The sequence below is a fragment of the Oryctolagus cuniculus genome, chromosome 19 (genome assembly GCF_964237555.1).
Source record: "Oryctolagus cuniculus chromosome 19, mOryCun1.1, whole genome shotgun sequence".
NCBI lineage: Eukaryota > Metazoa > Chordata > Mammalia > Lagomorpha > Leporidae > Oryctolagus > Oryctolagus cuniculus.
The window spans coordinates 34,582,536-34,606,232 of NC_091450.1; the positions used below are offsets into that span (position 1 = coordinate 34,582,536).

Genomic DNA, 23,697 nt, shown 5'->3' on the forward strand with positions numbered 1-23,697 from the left:
AGTTTCAGTTTTGCAAGCTGAAGAGTGTTGTGGAGATGGACGATGGTGACGGTTGTACAGCCGTGGGAATGCACCTGAAATCAGTGATGTGTCTGGTTAAGATGCGGGGGGTGGGCCTGGTGGTGCTTGGGCTGCGGTGTCCCAGGCAGTCCTGGCTGCTCTGCCTCCAATCTGGTTCCCTGCTGATGCACCTGGGAGGTAGTGGATGATGGCTCAAGTACTTCAGTTCCTGTCACCCACGTGGGAGATCAGGATGGAGTTCCTGGCTCCTGCATTCATCCTGGCCCACAGCTGTTGTGGCCATTTAGCGAGTGAACTAACAGACGGAAGCTATCTGTCATTCTGCCTTTCAAATAAGTCAGCCTTAAAAAAGATGTTGAAGGGCCAGCACTGTGGTGTAGCAGGTTAAGCCGCTGCTTCAGTGTCGACAACCCATATGGGCACCAGTTTGAGTCCCGGCTGCCCCACTGCTGATCCAGCTCCCTGCTGATGCATCTGGGAAAGCAGTGGAGGATGGCCCAAGTATCGGGCTCCTTGCATCCTGGCCCAGTCCTGGCTGTTATGACCATTTGGGAGGGAACGGCAGATGGGATATCTTGCTCCTTCTCTAACTCTGCCTTTCAAATAAATAAAGAAAATCCTAAAAAGAAAAACCAAACTAAATCTGTATTACAGAAACCACCATCAATGAAATGTTAAAGTGCTAAATTTTGTTGTGTATACCCATAATAAAAGTTATTTTAGGAAGTCTATATACTTTGTGGCACTAAAATATGAATTTCTATTAGTTGCATGTGTCAGGAAGTTCATAAAAATATTTTCATCCATTTGAAAATGTCTGAGCCATTCTTGGGTCACAGGTTTCAGAGCCTTGCTGGGTTTGGCCCGTGTGGTCTGCTGACCCCTGCCGCGTCTTACCGGGCTGTGGTTGCAGCTGGAGCCATGCAGAATCCCACAGCACGTTCACTGCCCGTGTGTGTGATCACTGGGTCTGTCTGCCACGGTGCTGGTTTTCATAGAGATTTGATGATACTGGTTTTCTGTTCCCTCACCTGTCTATGGGTGTCACGCTTTTAAAAGGGTTTATTTATTTATTTATTTTAAAAGCAGAGTTAGAGGGGGAGAGAGAGAGAATCTTCCATCCACTGGTTCACTCCCCAAATGGCCTCAACAGCCAAGGCTGCTCCAGGTCAAAGCCAGGAGCCTGGAACTCCATCCGGGTCTTCCCAGTGTGTGGAGGTGGCCCAGGAGCTTGGGCCGTTTTCCACCGCTTTGCCAGATACCTTAGCAGGGAGTTGGATCAGAAGCAGAGTAGCTGGGATTTGAACCAGTGCCACGTGGATACCAGTGTCACAGGTGGTGGCTTAACCCGGTGCACCACCACATTTGCTGCTGTCTGGCAGTTTTGTGTTTTCTCTTGGTGACTGAGGGATGAACGTCGTTGGGACTGCATTCAGCTTTGTTTCCGGGCAGGTGCAAGCTCGCTGAGTCGGGCAGCTGCTGGCCTCTTCAGCTTTGCTTAACCTTCGCCGAGCCGTACATGCGTAGCTCAGAGAGCCTCCAGAGATTTGAGTAGGGTTTAGATGCAGAATGTAGGGCTCTTTTCCCTTTCGAGTATGACCTTGATCCTTGTCTGGCCCTACGGTGTCCACTTCTGGAGTCATGGTGTGGGTGGTCTTAGTCCAGCTTCAGCAAGGTGGCCGGGACCCTGACAGGAGGAGGTTCTCGGGATGTGGAGAAGGGCTGACGCCATGGAGTGCAGATGTGTGTGCTGATGATAGTTTAGGTGAGGCCGAGCTGATGAAAAAAATGTTTAAAGATTTTCATTTGAGAGGGAGAGAGAGGTCTTCCATGTGCTGGTTCACTCCCCAAATGGCCACAGTGGCTGGGGCTTGTCCAGGCCGAATCCAAGAGCCTGGGGCTCCATCAGCAGGGAGCTGGAGCGGCAGCAGAGCGGCTGGGCCTTGAACCAGTGCTCCAGTGTGCGTGTTGCCATCGCGGGCAGCAGCTCCGCTCACTGCGCCACAGCACCAGCCCTGATGGAAGTTTTTTTGTTTATTTACTTATTTTGTCTGTTTCACAGGCGGAGAGGTAGAGATCTCCGTTGGCTGGTTTGTTCTCCAAATTTCTGCAACAGCCAGGGCTGGGCCAGGCTGGAACCAGGAGACAGATTCAGTGTAGGCGTTGACAGAGACCCGAATGCTTGAGCTGTCCACCTGCTGCCTTCCACAGGAGGGTGAAGTCAGACATGGAAGCAGGATTCGGCCCAGGCACTCCAGTCTGTGGTGTGGTCATCTCAGGTGATGTCTTAACTGCTGTGCCAACCCTGCCCCTAAAACTTAAGAATTAGGAAAAAAAATGTAATGCATTCCTGTTTGCTGCTTGGACAGTGGGCTTGAGCCTTTGATTCTGCTTCTTGATGGTCTGGGCATCGTCAGAGTCCAGGGAGCTGCAGCCGTTGAGTGTCCAGACTGTACCCCAGGTGCAGTGCTTGGTCCCTCACACTGGCACACATATGTGCTCACACGTACTCACGTTCACACACGTGAGCGAGCACACGCATACAGAGATATGACCTTATTTGGTTCCAGCCAGTAAATACATAAAAAGATGCGTATCTTGACTAATAATCAAGGAAGTGCAGCTTAAAACAGCACAGAAACATCTTTGCCTACCAGATTGGCAAAGATTAAAACGATTGATAGTGTTTACTGTTGGTGAGGGTTACAGCCATTCTCACGCTGCTGTGAGAGTAGAAGCTGTAACGTTTTTGTAGGGCCACCTGGCAGTACCTGTCAATATTTTCACATGTTAACCCCAAGGCCCCACAATTCCACCCCATAACTTTTTTCTGCAGAAATACTCTGTTGTTCAGAGATCCATGCCCGGAAGTGTTCACTAAACAGTGGGCAGCAGCGACCCAAGGTCCATTTCAGGGCTTATGAAGCCGTTCGTCTACTGCCATTGCTGCAGGAGCCACGTTCCTGGGTGCCGACCTGGAAAGATGCTACCGACAGGCAGAGGTGCAGGAGGCTGCAATGCCGACAGCACAGTGTGGTTTCATTAACAATTTGTGTTTGTTTGCATGAGTTTAGACCACGGCCTGTGTCCAGTGTCACCTGCATTCCGTATTGGAGCGCCTGTCGGATCCTGCTCCCTGCTGACGTGCCTGGGATGTGGATGATGGCTCTAGTACTTCAGTCCCCGCCACCCATGTGGAAAACCCAAACGGACTTATGTGTTTATTTGAGAGGCAGAGATACACAGAGGGAGGGAGAGACAGAGAGGGAGAGCTTCCATCCGCTGGTTCACTCCCCAGATGGCTGCAGCAGCTGGGCTGGGCCTTGTGGAAGCCAGGAGCCAGGAACAGTCAAGTCTCCCACGCGAGTGCAGGAGCCCAAGGACTTGGACCATCTTCTGCTGCTTTCCCAGGCGCGTTAGCAGGGATCTAGAGTCTAGAGCAGAAGTGAAGCAGCTGGGACTCGAACCTGTGCCCACGTGGGATGCTGACATCAGTATTGCAGGCGGCAATTTAACCCACTGTGTTGCAATGCCGGCCCCTCAAATGGAGGTCTTTGCTCCTGGCTTTGGCCTGCCTGGCCTGGTCCTGGCTGTTGTAGCCATTTGGGGAGTGAACCAGTGGATGGAAGAGAACGCTCTCTCTGTCTCTCTGCTCTCTGTCACTCTGCCTTTCAATTGAATTATTTAATTTAAAAACATTTGCCTGGAGGGACTAGTGCCTCATTGCTCACGGGGACTACCTGTGGACCAAAATAAAAGATGATTCCTATTTAAAAATTTTCCTCCTGTGTCGTTTTTCTTTGATCGAGTGCATTACTTTTTTTTTTTTTTTTTTTTTTTTTTTTTTTTTTTTTACAGGCAGAGTGGACAGTGAGAGAGAGACAGAGAGAGAAAGGTCTTCCTTTGCCGTTGGTTCACCCTCCAATGGCCGCCGCTGCAGCCGGCGCACCGCACTGATCTGATGGCAGGAGCCAGGATCCAGGTGCTTTTCCTGGTCTCCCATGGGGTGCAGGGTCCAAGCACCTGGGCCATCCTCCACTGCACTCCCTGGCCATAGCAGAGAGCTGGCCTGGAAGAGGGGCAACCGGGACAGAATCCAGCGCCCCGACCGGGACTAGAACCCGGTGTGCCGGCGCCGCAAGGTGGAGGATTAGCCTATTGAGCCACGGCGCCGGCCCGAGTGCATTACTTTTATGTTTAAATCAGCTGCAGAAGGAGAATCTGCACCTCTGGTCTTGGAAGAGCTTAGTGAGGGAGCAGGTCCCTGCACTGCCCCGACCCGATCCTGGCTCCTGGGCCCAGCGTCCCAGTGGAGTTTCTTGGGAAGAACGCTGCTTGCCAGTCCGTGGATGTGCCGCTGACATCCATGTTTGGCAGCCTGCAGTGTCACGGGGGATGCAGGTCATTCCACTGCACGATGACCCTGGCTGCAATCAGTGGTGACAGTCACTGCTCAGCATAGCAGCTGTGCGAGGCGCCTGTGGTTTCTTGTGTGGGCGGCCCGTGTCAGCCTGCCCTGCAGGGCTCGGGTCACTGCCTGCTGAGTTATCTCCTGGATCGAGCTGAGGGCCTTGGCCGTGCAGGGATGGCTGCCTCCAGGTGGGGCGTGCCCCCGGGGGCCTGGGCACATGCATGGGGAAGGTGAGTCTGTACTGGGGCTCCCCAGCCAGGGGGCGGAGAGGGAGCTACACCCGTTTCTCACCTCGTCTGGTGTCTGCTGTCCTGACCCTGGGTGCCTCTCAGAGATGGCAGAATGTTCAGTGCATGCTACTGCCTCTAGGCCTGCGGGGTTGAGGGTGCCACTGTGGTCAGAGTGGCCGTGCTCTGGTTGGAGGGAATAGTACTGGGTTTGTCAGGCAGAATCCCAGATCATGGAAGAAACCGCTTCCTTGGTGTCGTGTTGACTTTGTGGGGACACTGGCAAATGGGTCTTCTCGAGATGGATTCGCTGTGACAGCGGCAAGGTGAAGCTGATCCCAGACCCTGGTGGGTGCCAAAGCCCCTGCAAGCCCCCAGGCCTCTGGGGAGCTCCAGGGCAGAAGGGGAGCTGGGAGAATGGAGGTCCCCCCACTTGGAGCTTTGGGTGGGGTTCCAAGGTGGAGAATCGGCTCCGCCAGGCTGAGGAAAGGGAGGCGAGGGTTTGCGGAGCGGGAGCACCACCTGGGGTTCTCGGGGTCTGCTCTTTGGAGGAGTTTACGGGCCCTGCCGGGATCCTCTTCTCTCCTCCCTGCGCCCGGTCAGTCTTCCTGTGACTCGTGCTGTGCTGGGCCCGTGCTCTGGCCACAGCCTAGCCACAGGAGGTCAACAGTGAGTGTCCTGCCAGGGAATCTTCAAGGAACGTTGCAGGGCCCCCTCCCAAGTGAAGAAAGCAGTGACACCATCCAGAGGCAAGGGTGGCCTCAGGGGTGGGTGCAGGGGACGAAGCCCGGTGGGATCTGTACTTGGCCCGAGGGCGTTCTGTAGGGACAAGGCGTGGCAATGAGCTTTGACTGCCGTGGGCTGCTGGAGGGCAGTGCATGTGCAGGGGGCATCGTTCCTTCTGTGTGTCCACCAGAGATGTGTGTCAGCACCCTTCCTCTAGCCCTGGCCGGCAGCCACCGCCTGCCCCCTTGACGCTACGTGGGGGACACTGGGCTCTCCCTCAGGGGCTGTCTGGGCGGGTTGAGGAAATGGGCAGTGAGCTGGGTGGGTGGGGGGAGTTTCTGAAAGGAGAGGCGTGAGACAGGCAAGGAGGCGGACAGGTGTGGAGCCGAGCAGCAGGGGTCCTCGCTAGGGAGGCCCCCAGGCTGCTCCTCCTGTCTCTGGGTTCCTCAGGCCTCCATCCTCATCCCTTTCTGTTCTGCCTGGGTCTGCGCCCTTGTCCACCCAGCACCTCTGCCGTGCCGGCCCACGCCCAGCTCTCGCCTGTGTTCCCGAGGGTGCTTCCACAGCCCGCCTGCTCTGGCCTCGAGTGAGTGGGGAGGGGCCAGCTGGACGCTCTCTGCACGATCGGGCAGAGCCTGTGTGCCAGTGCAGAGGTCCTGCTTCAGGCCTAGCAGCGTGAGACCATAGCAGCCATCTGGGCCGGACCTCGACCTCAAGACCTTCCATGGCGGAGGTGGGAGACAAGGATGGCCCTGGGCCAGAGTGCACGTCCACAGCAGATGTGTGAGTGTGTGACTGGGGACGGGAGGTGTCAGGAAGTGACTTTCTCGACGTGGCAGACCTTGGCTCGCCCTGCTGCTCCCACAGCCGTCCTGTGCCCTGGTATTGTCTGACCTGCGGTTCAGCCTCCCTGCGGCCCTCCCAATGCATCTGCCAGAACTTGGGAGCCAGGTGGGAAGGGTGTCGCACCCGCCCCAACGACCTGGCCCAGTGTCTATGGTCGGGGGCAGCGGCGACTTGGTAACGCTTGGTCTCCTGCCCGAGGAGCCCTGGAGAAGGGGCAGCTTGGGCTCTGCCTGTGGCTTTGCCCCATTTATGAAGATCTGTGATGTCTTCTGCAGGCACAGACGCTAAGGGGTGTGTCCCAGGCCTTGTTCTCAGGAAGCTCACAGGCTCGCGTGGAAGTGGCCGGGAGCCAGGTATCAGGCGAGTCTCTTGTTTCTCTGGGTCTCAGTTTCCTCGTGGCAGGAGGGTCACGACTCCGCTTCTGCCAGCTGCCCGGTGTAGGGGCAGTGTTCTGTGCCAAGGCACAAGAGGGGCACGTGGCTGCGTGGTGGCACCCGGTTGTCCGACGCACTCCTCGGCTGTGTCCCGGCCCAGGTATTCCATGTGGGGTCCTGCCCTTCCGCCAGCCCAGCCCTGTCTAGTCAGAGCTGGTTGAGCGAGGAGCCACCTCGTCCTTGTCCTCAGACCATCTCGCCCTCGGGTTGAGCCTGTTGTGGGGGTTGCCCCATTCTGCAGATGTGGGCGTCCCTCCTCTGCGGGGCCCGAGCAGGCTCTGGGCTGGCAAGGACCTGCTGTGCCTGAGCCTGCTGGGTCCTGGTGCTGCTGCGTGTGCATGTGGGCTGTCTGTCTTGAGGCTGCTCCCATCCCCGCCTTTCCTATGGCTGCTGCAGGAGAGGGGACAGCTCAGCACGGTCTGTCACGCAGTGGCTGCCTGGGCCAGGCCGCAGGCTCTGGGCCGGCGAGGGTGAGGTCTTCCTGATCGGAGGTCTGAGTGGGAGTCCACCCTGTGGGTACCGTGGCTAGCAGCTGGGGCTGGGTGGGGGTGGAGCCATGCCTGTTGCAGGCTCCTTGGAGGTGCGTGCACTGTGGCCTCGTGCATGTCTGCTTCTGTCTCTCCTGCTTATCACTCATCAGGCTTGTATAACCAGACTGGCCCTGCTTCCTGCTTGGGGGATATCGCTGTACCATCTGGAGCTGCAAATGGGGTGATAGGGCCGCAGCAGCTCCCTGCACCCAGGCACTTCCTGACACCCAGACCTTTGACCCCGCCCAGCCTCTGACTCCCCAGGGATCTCAGGGCCAGGGCCGGCACTTCAGCGCTGAGAGCTTTGCAGGGGTGTGATGGAGAGAGTTTAGGAGGTGCCGTCCATGACACGGACACCCAGTGGTGTCCTCAGCGTGTTCCTGGGGCAGATCTCGGGGATGCGGCTGTTTCAGGCGGCGAGGACGGTGGAGGTTAACCGTGTCCTGGGCGAGGCTTGCTTCTCAGCTTCCCCGTCGGTGAGCCCCGCATGGCTCTTGTGAGAACTGAAGTAGGAAAGGTGTGTGGGTGCAACACCAGAGATCCCAGGACCGATCACCCGTGGCTCCCCCAGGCCTGGCCCTCCTGCAGACGGGCGGGTAGAGGCTGCCGTCTCCAGAGAGGAGCCTCGCAGGCAGCTGTGGGGAGGTGGCTGCTCACTGAGTGCAGGACCTGTCAGGAGACCCCAGTCTGCATCTCACCCACTGCAGTCAGGTACAGTGGCCTTTCTGAGCTTTGGTGTTTGAAATTGTTCATTTGTTTATTATTTTTCTATTTTATTTGGGAGGGTGGGAAGAAGGGGAGAGGGTAGGGGGAGAGAGAGAGAACTCCTATCTGCTTTTTTACGCTCCAGGTGCCCTCAACAGCTGGTGCTGGGCCAGGCCGAAGCCAGGAGCCTGTAGCTCGGTTGGTCTCCTGTGTGGATGCTTGCTGCCTCTCACGGTGCACATTAGCAGGAAGCTGGTGGGATGCAGGGCTGGGCCTTGACTCCAGCCAGTATGCTAGGACATGTGGACATCCCAAATGATGGCTTTTTTATTTTTTGAAAGATGTGTTTATTTATTTGAAAGTCAGAGTTACAGAGAGGCAGAGGCAGAGACAGAGAGAGAGGTCTTCCATCGCTGGTTCACCCCCCAAATGGCTGCAACAGCCAGAGCTGGGCCAATCTGAAACCAGGAGCCAGGAGCTTCCTCCGGGTCTCCCACGCTGGCGCAGGGGCCCAAGGACTTAGGCCATCTTCCACTGCTTTCCCAGGCCACAGCAGAGAGCTGGATCAGAGGTGGAACAGCCGGGACTCGAACCGGCACCCATAAGGAATGCCAGCACTGCAGGCGCGGCTTTACCAGCTACGCCATGGTGCCGGCCCCCCAAATGATGTCTTAACTGCTGTGCCAAGCACCTACCCCGACAGTGCCCAGGTGCCTGTCTCTCACAGAACGTGGTGAGGGTACAGGTTGTGACCCATTCACCCAGAGTGCTCCAGAGGGCAGTCTGAGGGGGTAGGCCTCATGGGGAGCGCCCTACCCAGAGAGGGGTGGCTAGCCCAGGCCTGTCCCCACCCTGAACCTTAGCTCAGTCCCTTGCAGGTTGGAACCTGGTGGGCAAGGCCCCGAGACGATATGGGCACCTGGCTTCTCGTCTGCACCTGCCTGTGTGTCTGTGCCTGCTGGGAGGTCTCTGTCTCAGAGGCAGGAGGAGGTGAGGGCGGGCGCCCCAGTTTGTGTGCATGGGGTGGGGTGGGGAAGCAGGGCTCAGCCTGGATCTCAGTCCCACTGACCCCGGGGCCCCTCACAGACCCTCCCGATGCCTCTCTGGGCCTGCCCTGCCTGCTTGCCAGGGCCCTGACGTCGTCTGTGGTGACTGTCTCATTAGGGTGTGCACGGTCAGACCCTCCCCCACCCACCCCCGGGCTCGGCCCGTACGCCCCCACCGTGGGCTCCCAGTGGTCACTGACCCCGGGGCCGAGGGTTGCAGCTTTCACCTGCCTCAACAACAACATCCTGAGGATCGACTGCCGCGGCTCTGCCCCGGAGCTGGACCAGGGCTGCGGCCCCTGGCTCCTGTTCACCAGGTGGGGAGGAGGCCAGGGCCGCCTTCGGGGCCGGGAGGGGCGTGGCAGCCCCTTGGTGCTGACGTCAGCCCTTTCAGCAACCAGGTGCCGGGCAGCAAGCACCGGTGTGTGTTTCGGGGCAGTGCGTGCACCGTGCTGCTGCCACCCACGGAGGTGCTGGTGCCGTCTGACAGCTTCAGCATCACCCTCCACTACTGTGTGTCTGGGAAGGAGCAGGTCCGCCTGGTGGACCGGCAGTACCTGCCCCGGAGAAACGGTGAGCAGCGTGGCCACAGGCCTCGTGGGCCTTCTTGGGCCCGCCTGGCCCAGGGCCGGGGCGAGCTGGGGGTGGGCGCCTGCGTGGCTGTGTGGTTGGTGCAGAGGCGGAGTTTTGGCACGGGATGAACCGCAGGGCGTCCAGTCAGGGCAGGGACTGGGAGCGGAGCCTTGTCTGCCTCCCTCGGGGATAGCAGGAAGGCTGCACCGTGCCACACGGTCGTGAAGGAAGGGGTGCGAGATGCAGGAGGCCCTGTGCAGCTGTTGTCCCTGAGGCTCCCCTGGAGCAGACTGCTCTGAGGCCTCTGGCTTGAGAGGGCCTCGGCCGCGCTGAGGCGTGACCGCGGCACGCCCTGAGCCATGGGTTCTGCATCACAAGGCCTCCCCCTGTTCCAGTGAAGCTGGACCCGCCCTCTGACCTGCAGAGCAACATCAGCTCCGGCTCCTGTGTCCTGACCTGGAGCGTCAGCCTTGCGTTGGAGCCACTGACCACACTTCTCAGCTACGAGCTGGCTTTCAAGAGGCAGGAAGAAGCCTGGGAGGTAACTGGCTGGCTTCCCCTGGCGCCTTCTGTCCTGGGAGCAGCAGCCCGGGGTAGGCTTCCTGTCCTTCACGGGAGAGTGCCAACGTGGAGCGATGAGGAGGGAGATCAGAGCCAGGTGTGTGTGTGTGCACTGGTGTGTCTGCACGCACATGCATGTGCTCGTGTGTACGTCTGGATGCGTGTGCACACAGAGCGCTTCTGTGGGTCTGTGTGAGTGTGTGACTAGTGAGTGTGGCTGTGTCTGTGTGTGAAGGAATGTGAGTGTGAATGTGTCTGTGTGTGCCCACGTGTTTGATCTCAAGGGCTGGTGGGCCTAGCACCACCCTCAGCACCTGCTAACTGCCTCCAACCCACAGGGGGCCCAGCACAAGGACCGCATTGTTGGGGTGACCAGGATCACCCTTGAAGCCATCGAGTTGGAGCCCGGCTCCACCTACGAGGCCAGGCTGCGGGTGCAGATGGCCACACTGGAGGATGACACGGAGGAGGAGCGCTACGAGGGCCAGTGGAGCGAGTGGAGCCAGCCGGTGTGCTTCCGCCCTCCCCAGAGACGGGGTGGGTGCTGCCCTCCAGAGTCTGTCCAGGTTCCCTCTCTGCCTATCCACCCCCTGCACCCTGCCAAACCCCCTCCCTCGGGCAGTCCTGCCCCGCTGACCCCTCGCCTGGAGGTCAGAGGTATGCACAGAGGAGCGGATGCCCTGGGTTTCCCGAGAGCCTTTGCTTTGCGGCATAGTTTAGAGGGCATGTGGTCCAGGGCTGCTGGAGGCCAGACATGACCTTAGTCACCTGGGTGGGGGCTGTGCTCACCCCCGGCTGAATGGCAGATGAGGAGAGGAGGCCTGGCTGCGCCTCACCCCAGTGCAGTGCTGGCCCAGTGCAGTAACAGGGACTCTGGCTGTGGGGGTTTGGAGACAATATCCTGGCAAGGAGGCTGCTCACAGCCCTGAGCCCTTCTGCCCACAGGTTCCCTGATCCCACCCTGGGGGCAGCTGGACAGCACCCTTGTTGCTGTGTCCATCTTTATCCTCCTGAGTGGCCTCATCTACCTTCTGTTCAAGCTGTCACCCAGGTAAGTAGGTCGTGTGTGTGTATGTGTGCGTGTGTGTGGGTGGTGAGTCAGGCATCGAGGGCCGCCCCTTCCCACCTCTCACTGGCTGATCCTGGATTAGGTAGGGTTTTCAAGTCTCCACCCAGGGTTAGTGGTGAGGGGTTCCATGTCCCTGGAGAAGAGAGGGGAAGCAGTTCTGTGGTAAGGCCTGAAGATGGCGTTGGATTGGCCCTGCCCAGCCAAGGTGTGACTCAGTCCCCTGTCTTTGGGGAGCTGGCTGGCTTGCTCATTTGTTCACACGTTCTAGGAAAATGCAGTTTTGGGTTCTATTGTGCACAGAACCCTGTTTTCAGCCCTAATGGACGCCCCAGAGACTGAGACAGGAGTCCCCTTGAGTAAGCCATCAAGTCTGAATGTGTGTCAAGTTACCGGGGGCACAGGGCCCCTGTCCTGAGTGGGTCCTGGAGAAGACTGGCCAGGGTTGAGTGTAACAGAGCACAAGAGGCCATGGACAGATGGGGGTGGGGTGGGGGAAGGGGCACTTGGTGGGGCCAGGCCTGGGAGCCAAGGAGAGCCTTGGGAGCGTTCCCCTTGGAGGCAGCCCCTGCTCGGGTCCCCATTGGTTCTGCCTCCTCTGGCCTCAGGGTAAAGAGAAGCTTCCACCAGGACGTGCCCACCCCAGCTGTGTTCTTCCAGCCCCTCTACAGTGTGCACAACGGGAACTTCCAGGTATGTGTGGGCCCCGCTGCAGGTGTGGGTGCAGGTGTGGCTCAGAGGTGTGGCCTGCCCAGGATGCACACTTAGGGGAAGGGTGGAGGCAAGCATGGGAGCTTTTTTCAGAGCTTCGGGCCTTTATATATGTGTACATGTTTATATTTACAGTGGCTTTCAATTTCACACACTGTCTCAACTGGGCAAAGAAGATTAGCTTCTTCTTTCCTTGCTGATTTCTTTCTTGTTCTCCTGTCTCCGTCCCATTGTTGTCTTCATGACGGCTCTGCTCTGCTTTTCCATCCAGGGAAGTCCTGGCTGCAGGGAGCAAACGCTGGGGACGGTCTCGTCCCTCCTCTCCCTCCCCTTCCCCTCCTTTTTTTCTAAAAGGCTTATTTATTGATTTGAAATGCAAAGTTAGAGAGAGGGAGAGAGAGGGAGAGAGAAGGAGAGAGAGGGGGAGAGAAGGAGAGAGAGGGAGAGAGAGGGGGAGAGAAGGAGAGAGAGGGAGAGAGAGGGGGAGAGAAGGGGAGAGAGGGGGAGAGAGGCGGAGAGGGAGAGGGGGAGAGAGAGAGAGAGAGAGAGAGGTCTTCCACCCACTGGTTCACTCCCCAAAGTGGAGCAGCTGGGACTCAAACTGGCGCCCATATGGGATGCCGGCACTGCAGATGGCAGCTTTACCTGCTACACCACAGGGCCGGCCCCTTGTCCCTTCTTTCTTCCTCTCCGTCATCCTCCAAGTGCGTCTGTGAGAAGGGCCTCTGGGAATGTGCTGCCCTTGGGGCTCTGGCTGGCTCCTGGACTCCTGCTGTCCGGGCCACTGCATGGTCCTTGGTCCCTTCTGCCTCCCCCCAGGTAGTTCTCTGGCATCAAGGCCCACAAGTAGACTCTGCATTTCCCCCTGTGCAGAGTCTGTTGGACTCCCACAGGCCACACACAGTCATCGCAATGCAGTGCACATGGGAGACGTCAGACCGTGTGCACCAAGCACTGTTCCCCTCTTGGGCTGAGATGAAGGCTCCACTGGGCACTCTGCTCTGCCTTCTCAGGTTCCTCACTGAGGACAAAGGAAAGGAAGTGGCCTGGACATTTCCCCAGGATCTGGGCCACGCTGACCCTGCTCTTCCCCAGGATTCCCTGCACCCTGTGTGGGAAGGGATGTCTCCTTCCCCTGTGTTTCCAGAAAATCCTCGTCTCTCTTAATGGGAAGCCTAGGCTTCAAGACAAAGGCAACGTGGAGCTTAGCACTGAGGATTGGTCCACGGTGCAGGGCAGCGAGCCAAGGCTGAGCAGGGCGAGACTCTGAGTGGCCTCTGGCCTGTGTCACTCAGCTGCAGGAACCTGGTCTTCTCTACAGAGCTGTGGCATTGCCAGGGCTTAGTCAGACCTTCAGGGCTGGCCTGCTGTGGACTGGCTTTCCCAGGAGCAGTGCAGTGAGGAGGGGTGGGAGCAGTGCAGTGAGGAGGGGTGGGGTACCGGGAGTGTCTGTGGACTGGCTTTCCCAGGAGCAGTGCAGTGAGGAGGGGTGGGGTACTGGGAGTGTCTGTGGACTGGCTTTCCCAGGAGCAGTGCAGTGAGGAGGGGTGGGGTACAGGGAGCGTCAGTGGACTGGCTTTCCCAGGAGCAGTGCAGTGAGGAGGGGTGGGGTACAGGGAGCGTCTGTGGACTGGCTTTCCCAGGAGCAGTGCAGTGAGGAGGTGTGGGGTACCGGGAGTGTCTGTGGACTGGCTTTCCCAGGAGCAGTGCAGTGAGGAGGGGTGGGGTACCGGGAGTGTCTGTGGACTGGCTTTCCCAGGAGCAGTGCAGTGAGGAGGGGTGAGGTACCGGGAGCGTCTGTGGACTGGCTTTCCCAGGAGCAGTGCAGTGAGGAGGGGTGGGAGCAGTGCAGTGAGGAGGGGTGAGGTACCGGGAGCGTCTGTGGACTGGCTTTCCCAGGAGCAGTGCAGTGAGGAGGGGTGGGGTACTGGGAGCGTCTGGTGGAGGCTCCTGGTCCCACTGAGTAACCAGCCTCCTTTCAGGGGCGGGGCCTTCTGTAGCCTCTCAGAAGTGTCCAGGGCTGCTGTCCTTAGCCCAGTCCTTTGACAGGTGTCTGCTGACTGCAGGGTTTGGGGTGGGGATGACTAGGTCTGCATGTGCTGGCAGGGTTTGCTCTGTCCTCGGCACCGGCCACTACTTGTACTCTCCCTCTGGATCCTGTGAGCATCAGGCCCAGCTGGGGGAGCAGTGAGGGACTTGAAAGGACTCGGGTCCCATAGGGAAGACAGAATGTTCCAGCACAGGCCCTGATTGGCTTCTGGGTGTGGCTGTCAGGAGAGCTTCCTGCAGGGGGAGGGAGGCTGGGCCGGCTGCGCAGGAGGCCCCTGCTCCCGGTTGAATGTGTCCCAGAGCCCTTTCCTTCTCCTGTGCTCTGTTCCAGACCTGGACAGGAGCCCACAGACCAGGCCTGCAGCTGAGCCCGGATGGTGTCCACACGCTACCAGGAGCCTCAGAGTCCAGTGACTGGGAGACCATCACTCCGCTCACATACAGCCCGATGCACCCACGGGAGTCTGTGGGCCTGCAGAGGAAGGAAGGCAGTGGCGTGGGCCTCCCAGGGGCCCCAGGCTCAGAGGTGCCGCCAGCAGGGTGTGTGGAGTGGAAGGCACAGCCACCTGTGTATCTGCCACAGGAGGACTGGGCTCCCATGGCCCCCACTGGGCTGGCTGCCTCAGACCTAGAGGACAGGAGCAAGTACTGTGTTTTGGGCTTCTATGGAGGTTGCTATCCCACAGCCTTCCCAGGAAACACACAGAGCTCGGAGCCTGTTCCAGCTGCGGCCCGTGGCCTTTCCTGTGACCCACAGGGCTCAGATCTCCAGCCAAGGGATGCCTATGTGGCAGTTGGTCAGAATGAGGGGCAAGACCAGGGCACAGGGACAGCAGGAGCACCTTTGGGGCATTGTGCTCCCTGCTTTCTTCGGGAGGCCGTGGCTCAGCCCTGAAAGTTATGGAGTCCGGACTGCCAGCTGCATCCTGTCTTTGTTGATGGAAATGGCTTAGGTCTCTGGAGCTGACCCCTGATCAGCACTGGGTCTCCTGAGGAGGGCACCTGTGCTGTGTCAGAGGCCCTGTCTGGATGGAGGCAGGAGCTGCCCCTCACCCCTCTGCCCAGCTCCTGTGGGGAGGGCCTCCCCCTCAGCATCTTAACAACCGCCCTCCCTCCTTCTGGCCTTGCACCTGGCCTCTCTGATAAGACAGGTGTGCCCCCCCCCCCCCCAGCCTGTTCTGTCCTCACCCTGGGTGGGCCAGCCTGGACTCTGAGGTCAGTGAGATGCCCCGACAGGTGGAGCTGCTTCTCTCTGCCTTCCTGAGACTGTAAGGGGCATTGTGGCTGCTCCGAAGGCTGGGAGGGGCTGGTCCTGATTTCCTGGGCTCTGACGACAGCAGGATGGAGGCTCAGTGACCAGCCCCAGGGAAGTCGGCCCCTCACGGTGCTGAGACAGGATGCAGCTGGCAGTCCGGACTCTATAACTTTCAGGGCTGACCCATGGCCTCCCAAAGAAAGCAGGGAGCACAACGCCCCAAAGGTGCTCCTGCTGTCCCTGTGCCAGTGCTCCTGGGCTGTCAGAGCTGCAGGTCCCCACCTGGCAGCAGCGGTGGCCTGGGAGGTGGCCACTCCAGGAAGTGGTCTGGGAGAGTGGCCGATGGAGGAGCATGCACCTGATATTTTCCTAGGGCTACCGTTGCCGAGTACCACAAACTGGGTGGCTCAGACCACAGAGCTGTCATCTCACAGCTGTGCAGCAGGGAAGTGTGGAGGGCAGCTGTTGGCAGTGCTGGGCTCCCTCTGAAGGCGCCGGGCAAGCACTGTCCTGGTCACCAGCTTGTTTCATGGCTGTGATGGCTGACACAGCTTCACAAGGCATCTTCCTGGTTCCCTCTTTTTCTAAGGACGCAATAGCCGCAGGTTAATGCTGACCCTGATGACCTCATCTTAGCTCGGTCATCTGCAAAGACCCTATTTCCATCTGAGGATGAGGTCACCCTCACAGGTACTGGGGGTGAGGACTTCAGCCTATGAATTGTGGGGACACCATTCAACACAACAGCACCCCTGCCTCTGCCCATGACTACCTCCTTGATGGCCCCAAGACTTTGGTCCTTCCTGGCTGCCCCAGGCAGAGCTCATGAGAACCTGACTCTTGACCTTGGAGGTGGCACTTGGGTCATCTGCTGGTGAGGGCTGGGGTGAGACTGTTCTGAAGTTCTGAAGGTGGGAAAAGTGGAGGCTGCTCTCTTTTCAGGTGATGAGCCTCCTGGGTGCTCCCACATTCCCTGAGGCCTGGGAGGGGGATTCCTTCAGCCCCTGGCCCCCAGAGGCCAGAGCCCCATCTGGCTCAGGTTGGCTTCCCTCCTGCTCTGCATGTCTGCAAAGCCCCTGAGGTTTTGTGGTGAGTCTCAGTGGTGCAGGATCCTGTCAGTGGGGATGAGGGAAGCCCCAGAGAGTGGGAGGGCTGTGGGCGGAAGTGAGGTGGAGGCATCCTCAGCTCTAGCCAAGTATAAAAATACCAGCGTGAACCCACTTCCTGGGGCCGGCCTTTGGGCAGCCCCTGGCTGGTGTATTTGTAACCGTCTGTGCAGCTTCACATGGGACCTGGGCCACCTGCACAGCCGGGACAGCTCTCCTGTGAGGCCTGAACATACGTTCATTTCCCCTGAGCACCTGGGTATGTGGCTCTGGGCTGGAGCCTGAATGTGCACCGTCACCTTCCTGTCTGTACATGTGGCTAAGCCACCCCTGGCAGAGCAGCTCTGAGTTCACTTGAGCAAGACACCTGGGTATGGGGTGCTCAGAAGTGCTGAGTTCCCCTCACCTGGATGGGACAACCCTTGGAAACCCTGTGCCAGTGTCTGGGTTACAGCAGGGCTAGGGTAGAAGACCCTGTAAACTGCAAGGAGGCCTCATTGGTCACTGGGCATCTGTGAGGTCCTCAGAGTGATGCTGACCTTGATCTTAAATACGAAGTGGCCACTGGGGGCTGGCATTGTGGCTCAGTGGGTTAAGCTGCCACCTGTGACACCAACATCCCATAAGAGTGCTGGTTTGAGTCCTGGATGCTCCACTTCCAATCCAGCTCCCTGCTGATGTGCCTAGGAAAGCAGTAGGGGATGACCCAAGTCCTGGGGCCCCTGCCTTTCAAATAAATAAGTGAATAAATATTAAACGCGAATGCCAGGCTGAGGGAACACTGTGGGAGGAGGACTTACCCTGGTGAGTGAACCCTGGGGACTACAGGTTTTGTTTTGTTTTGTTTTGTTTTTAGGTAAAATTCATATAATATAAATTTTTTTTAGCTCAGTGATATTTTAGTACATGCACAATGTTGTGCAGCCATCTGCTTAGTTCAAACGCATTTTCATCACCCAAAAGAGACCCCTGCCATTAAGCAGTCACTCCTCATTCTCCCCTCCCTCTGACCCCCCGCCCCGCCCCCCCCCCAGTCAGCTTTCTGTCTCTGGGTTTCTGGGTGCTTTGTGTGATTGGAGTTGGGCGGTGCATGACTCTTGTGGCCACCTTGTCTCTCGTGTCTCCTGCACCCTCCATCGTGTGTCAGCACCTCAGTCCTGATTTTTCCATTGCGTGGATGTTATTCCAGGGGACGCATTCACCACGACTCATTTGTCCATGTGTCTGCTGAGGGCCATTGTGTTCTTTCCACCTTTCTGTTACTGAGAATTATGCTGATGTGGACATTTGTGTACAAGTTTCTGCTGGTTTTCAGTTCCTTTGTCTGTTTCAGAGTGAGATTGTGGCGATTCTGTTTAGCTTTTCATACAGCTCCCAAACTGTCGTCCACAGTGACTGCACCACCTTACATTTCCATTAGTGGTGTTCCATCCCAGGATGTGCATTAGTGTGAAGGTGGAACTGGGAGCAGAGCTGAGACTCGAAGCCAGACACCCCACAGGGGTTACGGGTGTCCCATGTGGCATCGTAACATCCAGGCCGAAGGTGTGTCCCCTTGCTGTGGTCACCTTTTCCTAAGAGCTGATGATCTTGAGTGTCTCTGTGCATCTTTTATGGAGAACAGTCTGTAAGTCCTCTGCCCCATTTTAAATGGCATTGTCTTTTTATTGTTGGGTTCTAAGTGTTTTAAAAAATACATTCTAGTACTAGCCCTTTATGAAATACTTGATTTGCAAACATGTTCTTCCATTCTGTTGGCTTTCTATTTTTTTTTTTTAATTTTTTTTTTTGACAGGCAGAGTGGACAGTGAGAGAGAGAGACAGAGAGAAAGGTCTTCCTTTTGCCGTTGGTTCACCCTCCAATGGCCGCTGTGGCCGGCGCATCTCGCTGATCCGAAGCCAGGAGCCAGGTGCTTCTCCTGGTCTCCCATGGGGTGTAAGGCCCAAGCACTTGGGCCATCCTCCACTGCACTCCCGGGCCACAGCAGAGAGCTGGCCTGGAAGAGGAGCAACCGGGACAGAATCTGGCGCCCTGACCAGGACTAGAACCGCAAGGCAGAGGATTAGCCTAGTGAGCAGCGGCGCCGGCCCCAAAAGTATTTTTTTAAGTAAATATTTATTTATTGAAAGACAGCAAGAGAAGGGTGGAGGGAGGAAGAAAGAAAGAGAGAGGAAGAGAGAGAGGAAGAGAGATCTTCCATCTGCTGATTCACTCCCCAGATGGCTGCTACAGGTTGGGGCTGGGCCAGGCCAAAGCCAGGACCCTACAACTTTGGCCAAGATCTGCTGCCTCCAAAGCACATTATCAGGAAGCTGGATTGGAAGTGCAAAGTAGCTGAAACCTGGACCAGGCTCTCTGACATAGGCTGTAAGGTGTCCCAAATGGTGGCTTCACCCACTATGCATGATCCTTGTCCCACAAAACATTTTTATATAAAACTTATAAAAGATTTATTTATTTGAAAGAGAGTGCTGAAAGAGAGCGAATATGAATTTATATGAAATTCATAAAAGATTTATTTGAAAAACAGAAAACAAAAAGAGTGAGCAAGAGACAGGGAGAGAGCGCGAGCGAGCGCGAGAGAGAATTTTCCATTCATACATGGCTGCAGCAGCCAGGTCTGGGCCAGGCCAGAACCAGGAGTCGGAACTCTGCTCAGGTCTCCCACTTGGGTGGCAGTAGCCCGAGCGTCTGGACCACTGTCTGTTCCCTCCCCAGGCTTGCTAGCAGGAAGTTGGGTTGGACTTGGAGCAGCTGGGATTTGAACAAGCACTCCCAAATGGGATACCAGCATTGTAGGCAGCAGCTTTACCTGCTGTTACACAATGCAGGCCCCAGAGTTTGTAATTTTTGTGAACTCCAATATATTTACTTTTCCTTTTGTTTCTGGTGCTTTGGGTGTCACTCCAAAAAAAAAAATCCTTTCAAAATCTGGTGCTGCTAAATACGTGAAAAGCTGCTCAACACTGTTCAGTCCTTAGATAATTGAAAATCCAAGCACAGTGAGAACCAAGTCATTCACACTAGAATGGCAAGCATCATGAAAGTGGGAACTGAGAAGAAGGCAGGATCGGCGAGTCCAGATGCTCGCCCTGTTTCCCTGACAGTGGGCCAGGAGCACATGCTCACCTAGTGATTTGTGGGCCTGCGCAGGGTTTGGGCCACTTGTGTCCCGCTCACAAGCCCTTGCTGCCCTGTTCACTTGATGCTTCATGGGTCAGTCACAGAAGAGCTAACCAGCCAGGAAGAGCAGAGTCACTACCATGCAGACAGACTAGAAGACCAAAAATGTTGTATTTTTGTAACGTATACTGGCCTTCATTTGAAATCTCTGGAAACTTTGCAATCTTGTATCTAAGAGTACCTATTTTCTCCAACAATTTTGTTACAGATACTTGTCCATTTCAATGTTGTATAAAATTAATTAAGCTTGATCTCTGTGGAGATCTGATAGAGTCTACCCATGCCTAATTTAGGAGTGGACTGAAGACATAAAAGCTCTTCTCTCTTCCTAACTGTGGATTTGCACAGTTAAGCAATGTCTTTTTTATTTTTATTTTTTTTGACAGGCAGAGTGGACAGTGAGAGAGAGAGACAGAGAGAAAGGTCTTCCTTTGCCGTTGGTTCACCCTCCAATGGCCACCGCGGCCGGCGCGCTGCGGCTGGTGCACCACGCTGATCCGATGGCAGGAGCCAGGTATTTCTCCTGGTCTCCCATGGGGTGCAAGGCCCAAGCACTTGGGCCATCCTCCACTGCACTCCCTGGCCACAGCAGAGAGCTGGCCTGGAAGAGGGGCAACCGGGACAGAATCCGGCGCCCTGACCAGGACTAGAACCCGGTGTGCTGGCGCCGCAAGGCAGAGGATTAGCCTAGTGAGCCGTGGCGCTGGCCAAGCAATGTCTTTAAATTGTCTGTCTTTCCCGGCCTCACTGCCTATACTGTGTCTGATTGTCTGGTAAGCCTGGGGGTATAAACACAGTCTTGTTAACAGCTTGTGGGCTGTGGAAGCACCAGGTCATCATGCGGTGTCTGATGAAGGAATAATTTAGAACTGGCATGTTCTTGAAAGTTTCAAAACATGTGACCTCCAACTTCACTCACAGATCTGCCCTGCTTTGAGAAAGGCAATTGGTTTTATTAGTGTATCCTTTTAAATATGGTATAAAAATAAAAAGCTTCTGAGATTTGAACCTAGGTTATATAAACCTGTATTTTTGCATTACTAATATGAAATATCAATCAGTGGATATATTAGTAAGTCCTTATATCTGAAAATTTACAAAAGCTTGTGACTGTTTAGAAAAGTGCAATCCAGTGTTGGTGAGTATGTGGGAAATCAATTCATGGGATTTGCCTGTGAGAATGAGAAAAGATAATGTAATGGTGATGGGTCCCACAACCATGTAAGTGTACCTACTGCCACTGAACTGTACACATAAAGAGAGTTAGAATGGTGCAGCTTATATTATGTCCATTTTATCCCAATTAAGAGAATAAAATAGGGACTGACATTGTGGCATAGCAGGTAAAGCCGCAGCCTGTGATGCTGGCATCCCATATGGGCACCGGTTTGAGTCTTGGCTGTTCCACTTCTGATCCATCTCTTTGCTGAAGCACCTGGGGAAGCAGAAGAAATGGCCCAACTGCTTGGGCTCCTACCACCCCTGTGGGAGACCCAGAAGAAGTTCCAGGCTCCTGGTTTCAGTCGCACCCAGCTCTGGCCATTGTGGCCATTTGGGGAGTGAATCAGCAGATGGAAAAACTCTCTCTTTGTCTTCCTCTCTCTCTGTAACTCTGCTTTTCAGATAAAATAGAATAAATTAAAAAAATTAAAATGGCTGGCGCCACAGCTCACTTGGCTAATCCTCCACCTGTGGGGCCGGCACCTTGGATTCTAATCCCGGTTGGGGTGCCGGATTCTGTCCTGGTTGCTCCTCTTCCAGTCCAGCTCTCTGCTGTGGCCCGGGAAGGCAGTGGAGGATGGCCCAAGTGCTTGGGCCCTGCACCTGCATGGGAGGCCAGGAGGAAGCACATGGCTCCTGGCTTTGGATCGGTGCAGCACTGGCCATAGCGGCCATTTTGGGGGGTGAACCAATGGAAAAGGAAGACCTTTCTGTCTCTCTCTCTCTAACTCTGCCTGTCAAAAAAAAAAAAAAATGTTCTACTAAAATAAAATAATAAAAATGGTAAAATGTTATGTTTATTTTACTCCCCCCTCCCCCCAAGGTCTTTCTCAGATCTGATCCTGAAATAGTCCCATATGTGAGGAAGAAGACCCTTCACTTCTGAAGTGAGAAATGGCCATCCTGTTCACACTGGGGCCACACAGCCCAGCTTTGCCACACATACCCACATGATCTTACCCAGAGGGAGTCCTCTCCCACCTGACCCACTTGTGGTCCCTCCACTCCCCCACTGCCCTATTTCCTTATAGAACTCAGTCCCCACCCCTCCAAACTACTGTCTGTGCCAGGTCTGTTTACTGTCTCTGTAATCTTTCCTTTTCCATGATGTCATTTATATGGGACTGTACAGAGTGCAGCTTCTTCAGACCTACCTTCCTTCCTTCCTTCCTTCCTTCCTTCCTTCCTTCCTTCCTTCCTTCCTTTCTTTTTTTAAGATATACTTATTTATTGAAAGGCAGAGTGAGAGAGAGCGAGAGAGATCATCCATCAGCTGGTTCACTCACCAAATGGCTGTAACAGCCAGAGCTGGTCCAAGCTAAAGCCAGGAGCTAGGAGCTCCATCTGGGGCTCTTATGTGGGTGGCAGAGGCCCAAGCACTTGGGCCATCTTCCTCTGCATTCCCAGGCACAGAATCAGGGAGTTGGATCAGAAGTGGAGCAGCCACGTCTTGAAGTTCTAATATGGTATGTTGTGTTGCAGGCGGCAGCTTAGCCCACTGTGCCACAGTGCCAGCCTGTACTGGCTGATGTCACTCAGTCACATGCATGTAAGATTCACCAGTGTCTGCAGACATCCGTTTCTCCTGCTGGACAGTGTGACACTGACGGATGCACTCCAGTTTGTCTCTCATTCTGCTATTGAAGGTCATCCTGATCCCTTAGCATTTGATCGTTATGAAGACAGCTTCTGTATACAGTTGTGTGTTGAGTTTCTGTTTGTGGTATGTAAGGTGTCTTTTTCTAAAAATTTACTTATTTTTTTGAAAGGCGCACACACGCACGCACACACACACACACACAGATCAAGAGAGATCTCATCTACTGGTTCCTTCCCCAAATGCCCACAACAGTCAGGACTGGGCCAGGGCCAGGCTGAAGCCAGGAGGCAGCAGAACCCAATCCAGGTCTCCCATGTGAGGGACAGGGACCCAAGGACTTAAGCCATTACCTGCGGATTCCCCAGGTGTGTGTTAGCAGGAAGCTGGAATCAGGAGCGGAGCTGGGGTTCAGATCCTAGGCACTCTGATATGGGATGGGGGTGCCCAAGTGGCATCGTAGCTGCTATGCCAGACAATGGCTTCATACGTCAGTTCTTTAACTTTGTAATTGTAAGTCTTATGTCGTCTATTCTAGATTTAGAAAGCTCGTCAGTGCCTTTTCTGGGAAGTTGGTTGGGATTCCACAGAACAAATTGGAAAGAATTGTCATCTAATAACAATGAGTACACTGCTCCCGGACAAAGAAATGCCCCATTACAGTGTGTTCCAATGTCTCTCCACTATGTTCAAAGGTTTCTGAGTGCACGCTTGTACAGACTGTGTGAGGTTTATTCTTAAGGACCCCAGTGTTGGGGTGCTAGTGTAAGCGCTGCTGTTTATTTCAGATTCCAGCCGTTCCTCTGGTACACAGGAAATCACCGACTTTTGCGTTGGTTACCTGCTTTGCTTGTTGTCACCCCCCTCTGTTTCGGTCTGTTGGTTACCTGCTTTGCTTCTTGTCACCCCCCTCTGTTTCGGTCTGTTGGTTACCTGCTTTGCTTCTTGTCACCCCCTCTGTTTCGGTCTGTTGGTTATCTGCTTTGCTTCTTGTCACCTCCCTCTGTTTCGGTCTGTTGGTTACCTGCTTTGCTTCTTGTTATCCCCCTCTGTTTCGGTCTGTGATCTGTTGCTGTGACTGAATACCTGCGGCTGGTAATTCATAAAGAAGAGAAACTTGGTTTTCACACTTCTGGAGGCCCGGAGGCCCGAGGTACGGGGGTGACGTCTGGGGGCTCTGCAGCGTCTGAGGCAGCCGGGCCAGGGGGCCAGGGCACCAGCGAGGGTCTCTGCCTCGCGACCGCCGTGAGCCTCCCCGACGCCCTCAGGAGGCGCCCTCTCTGCGCACGGCTTTGGGGACCCCGCGCGGCAAACGCTCAGCCATGGCCCCCGGCATCCCTGTCAGGGCTCGCGATGGGGGGTCCGTTCCAGTGTGAATGTCCGGGCTCGCCGGGAGGGGGCGCACTTCCCCGCGACCGTGCAGCGCCC

At 55.9% G+C, this 23,697-nt stretch overlaps 1 protein-coding gene and 1 long non-coding RNA gene across 2 annotated transcripts; both read left to right on the forward strand.

Moving 5' to 3' along the window:
• Positions 1-2,083: 2,083 nt before the first annotated feature.
• On the forward strand, positions 2,084-3,798 carry LOC138846946 (uncharacterized). The gene is made up of 2 exons (XR_011384489.1): positions 2,084-2,300; positions 3,096-3,798. It is a non-coding gene; the product is annotated as an uncharacterized lncRNA (long non-coding RNA).
• Positions 3,799-8,025: 4,227 nt separating this feature from the next.
• LOC100356855 (interleukin-9 receptor) lies at positions 8,026-22,919 on the forward strand. The gene is given in 9 exon segments (XM_051842138.2): positions 8,026-8,890; positions 9,065-9,263; positions 9,341-9,519; positions 9,915-10,060; positions 10,419-10,617; positions 11,026-11,131; positions 11,755-11,839; positions 14,238-14,621; positions 14,623-22,919. Coding segments are annotated over 9 exon segments (1,614 nt in total). The 5' UTR covers positions 8,026-8,811; the 3' UTR covers positions 14,860-22,919.
• The last annotated feature ends 778 nt before the right edge of the window (positions 22,920-23,697 follow it).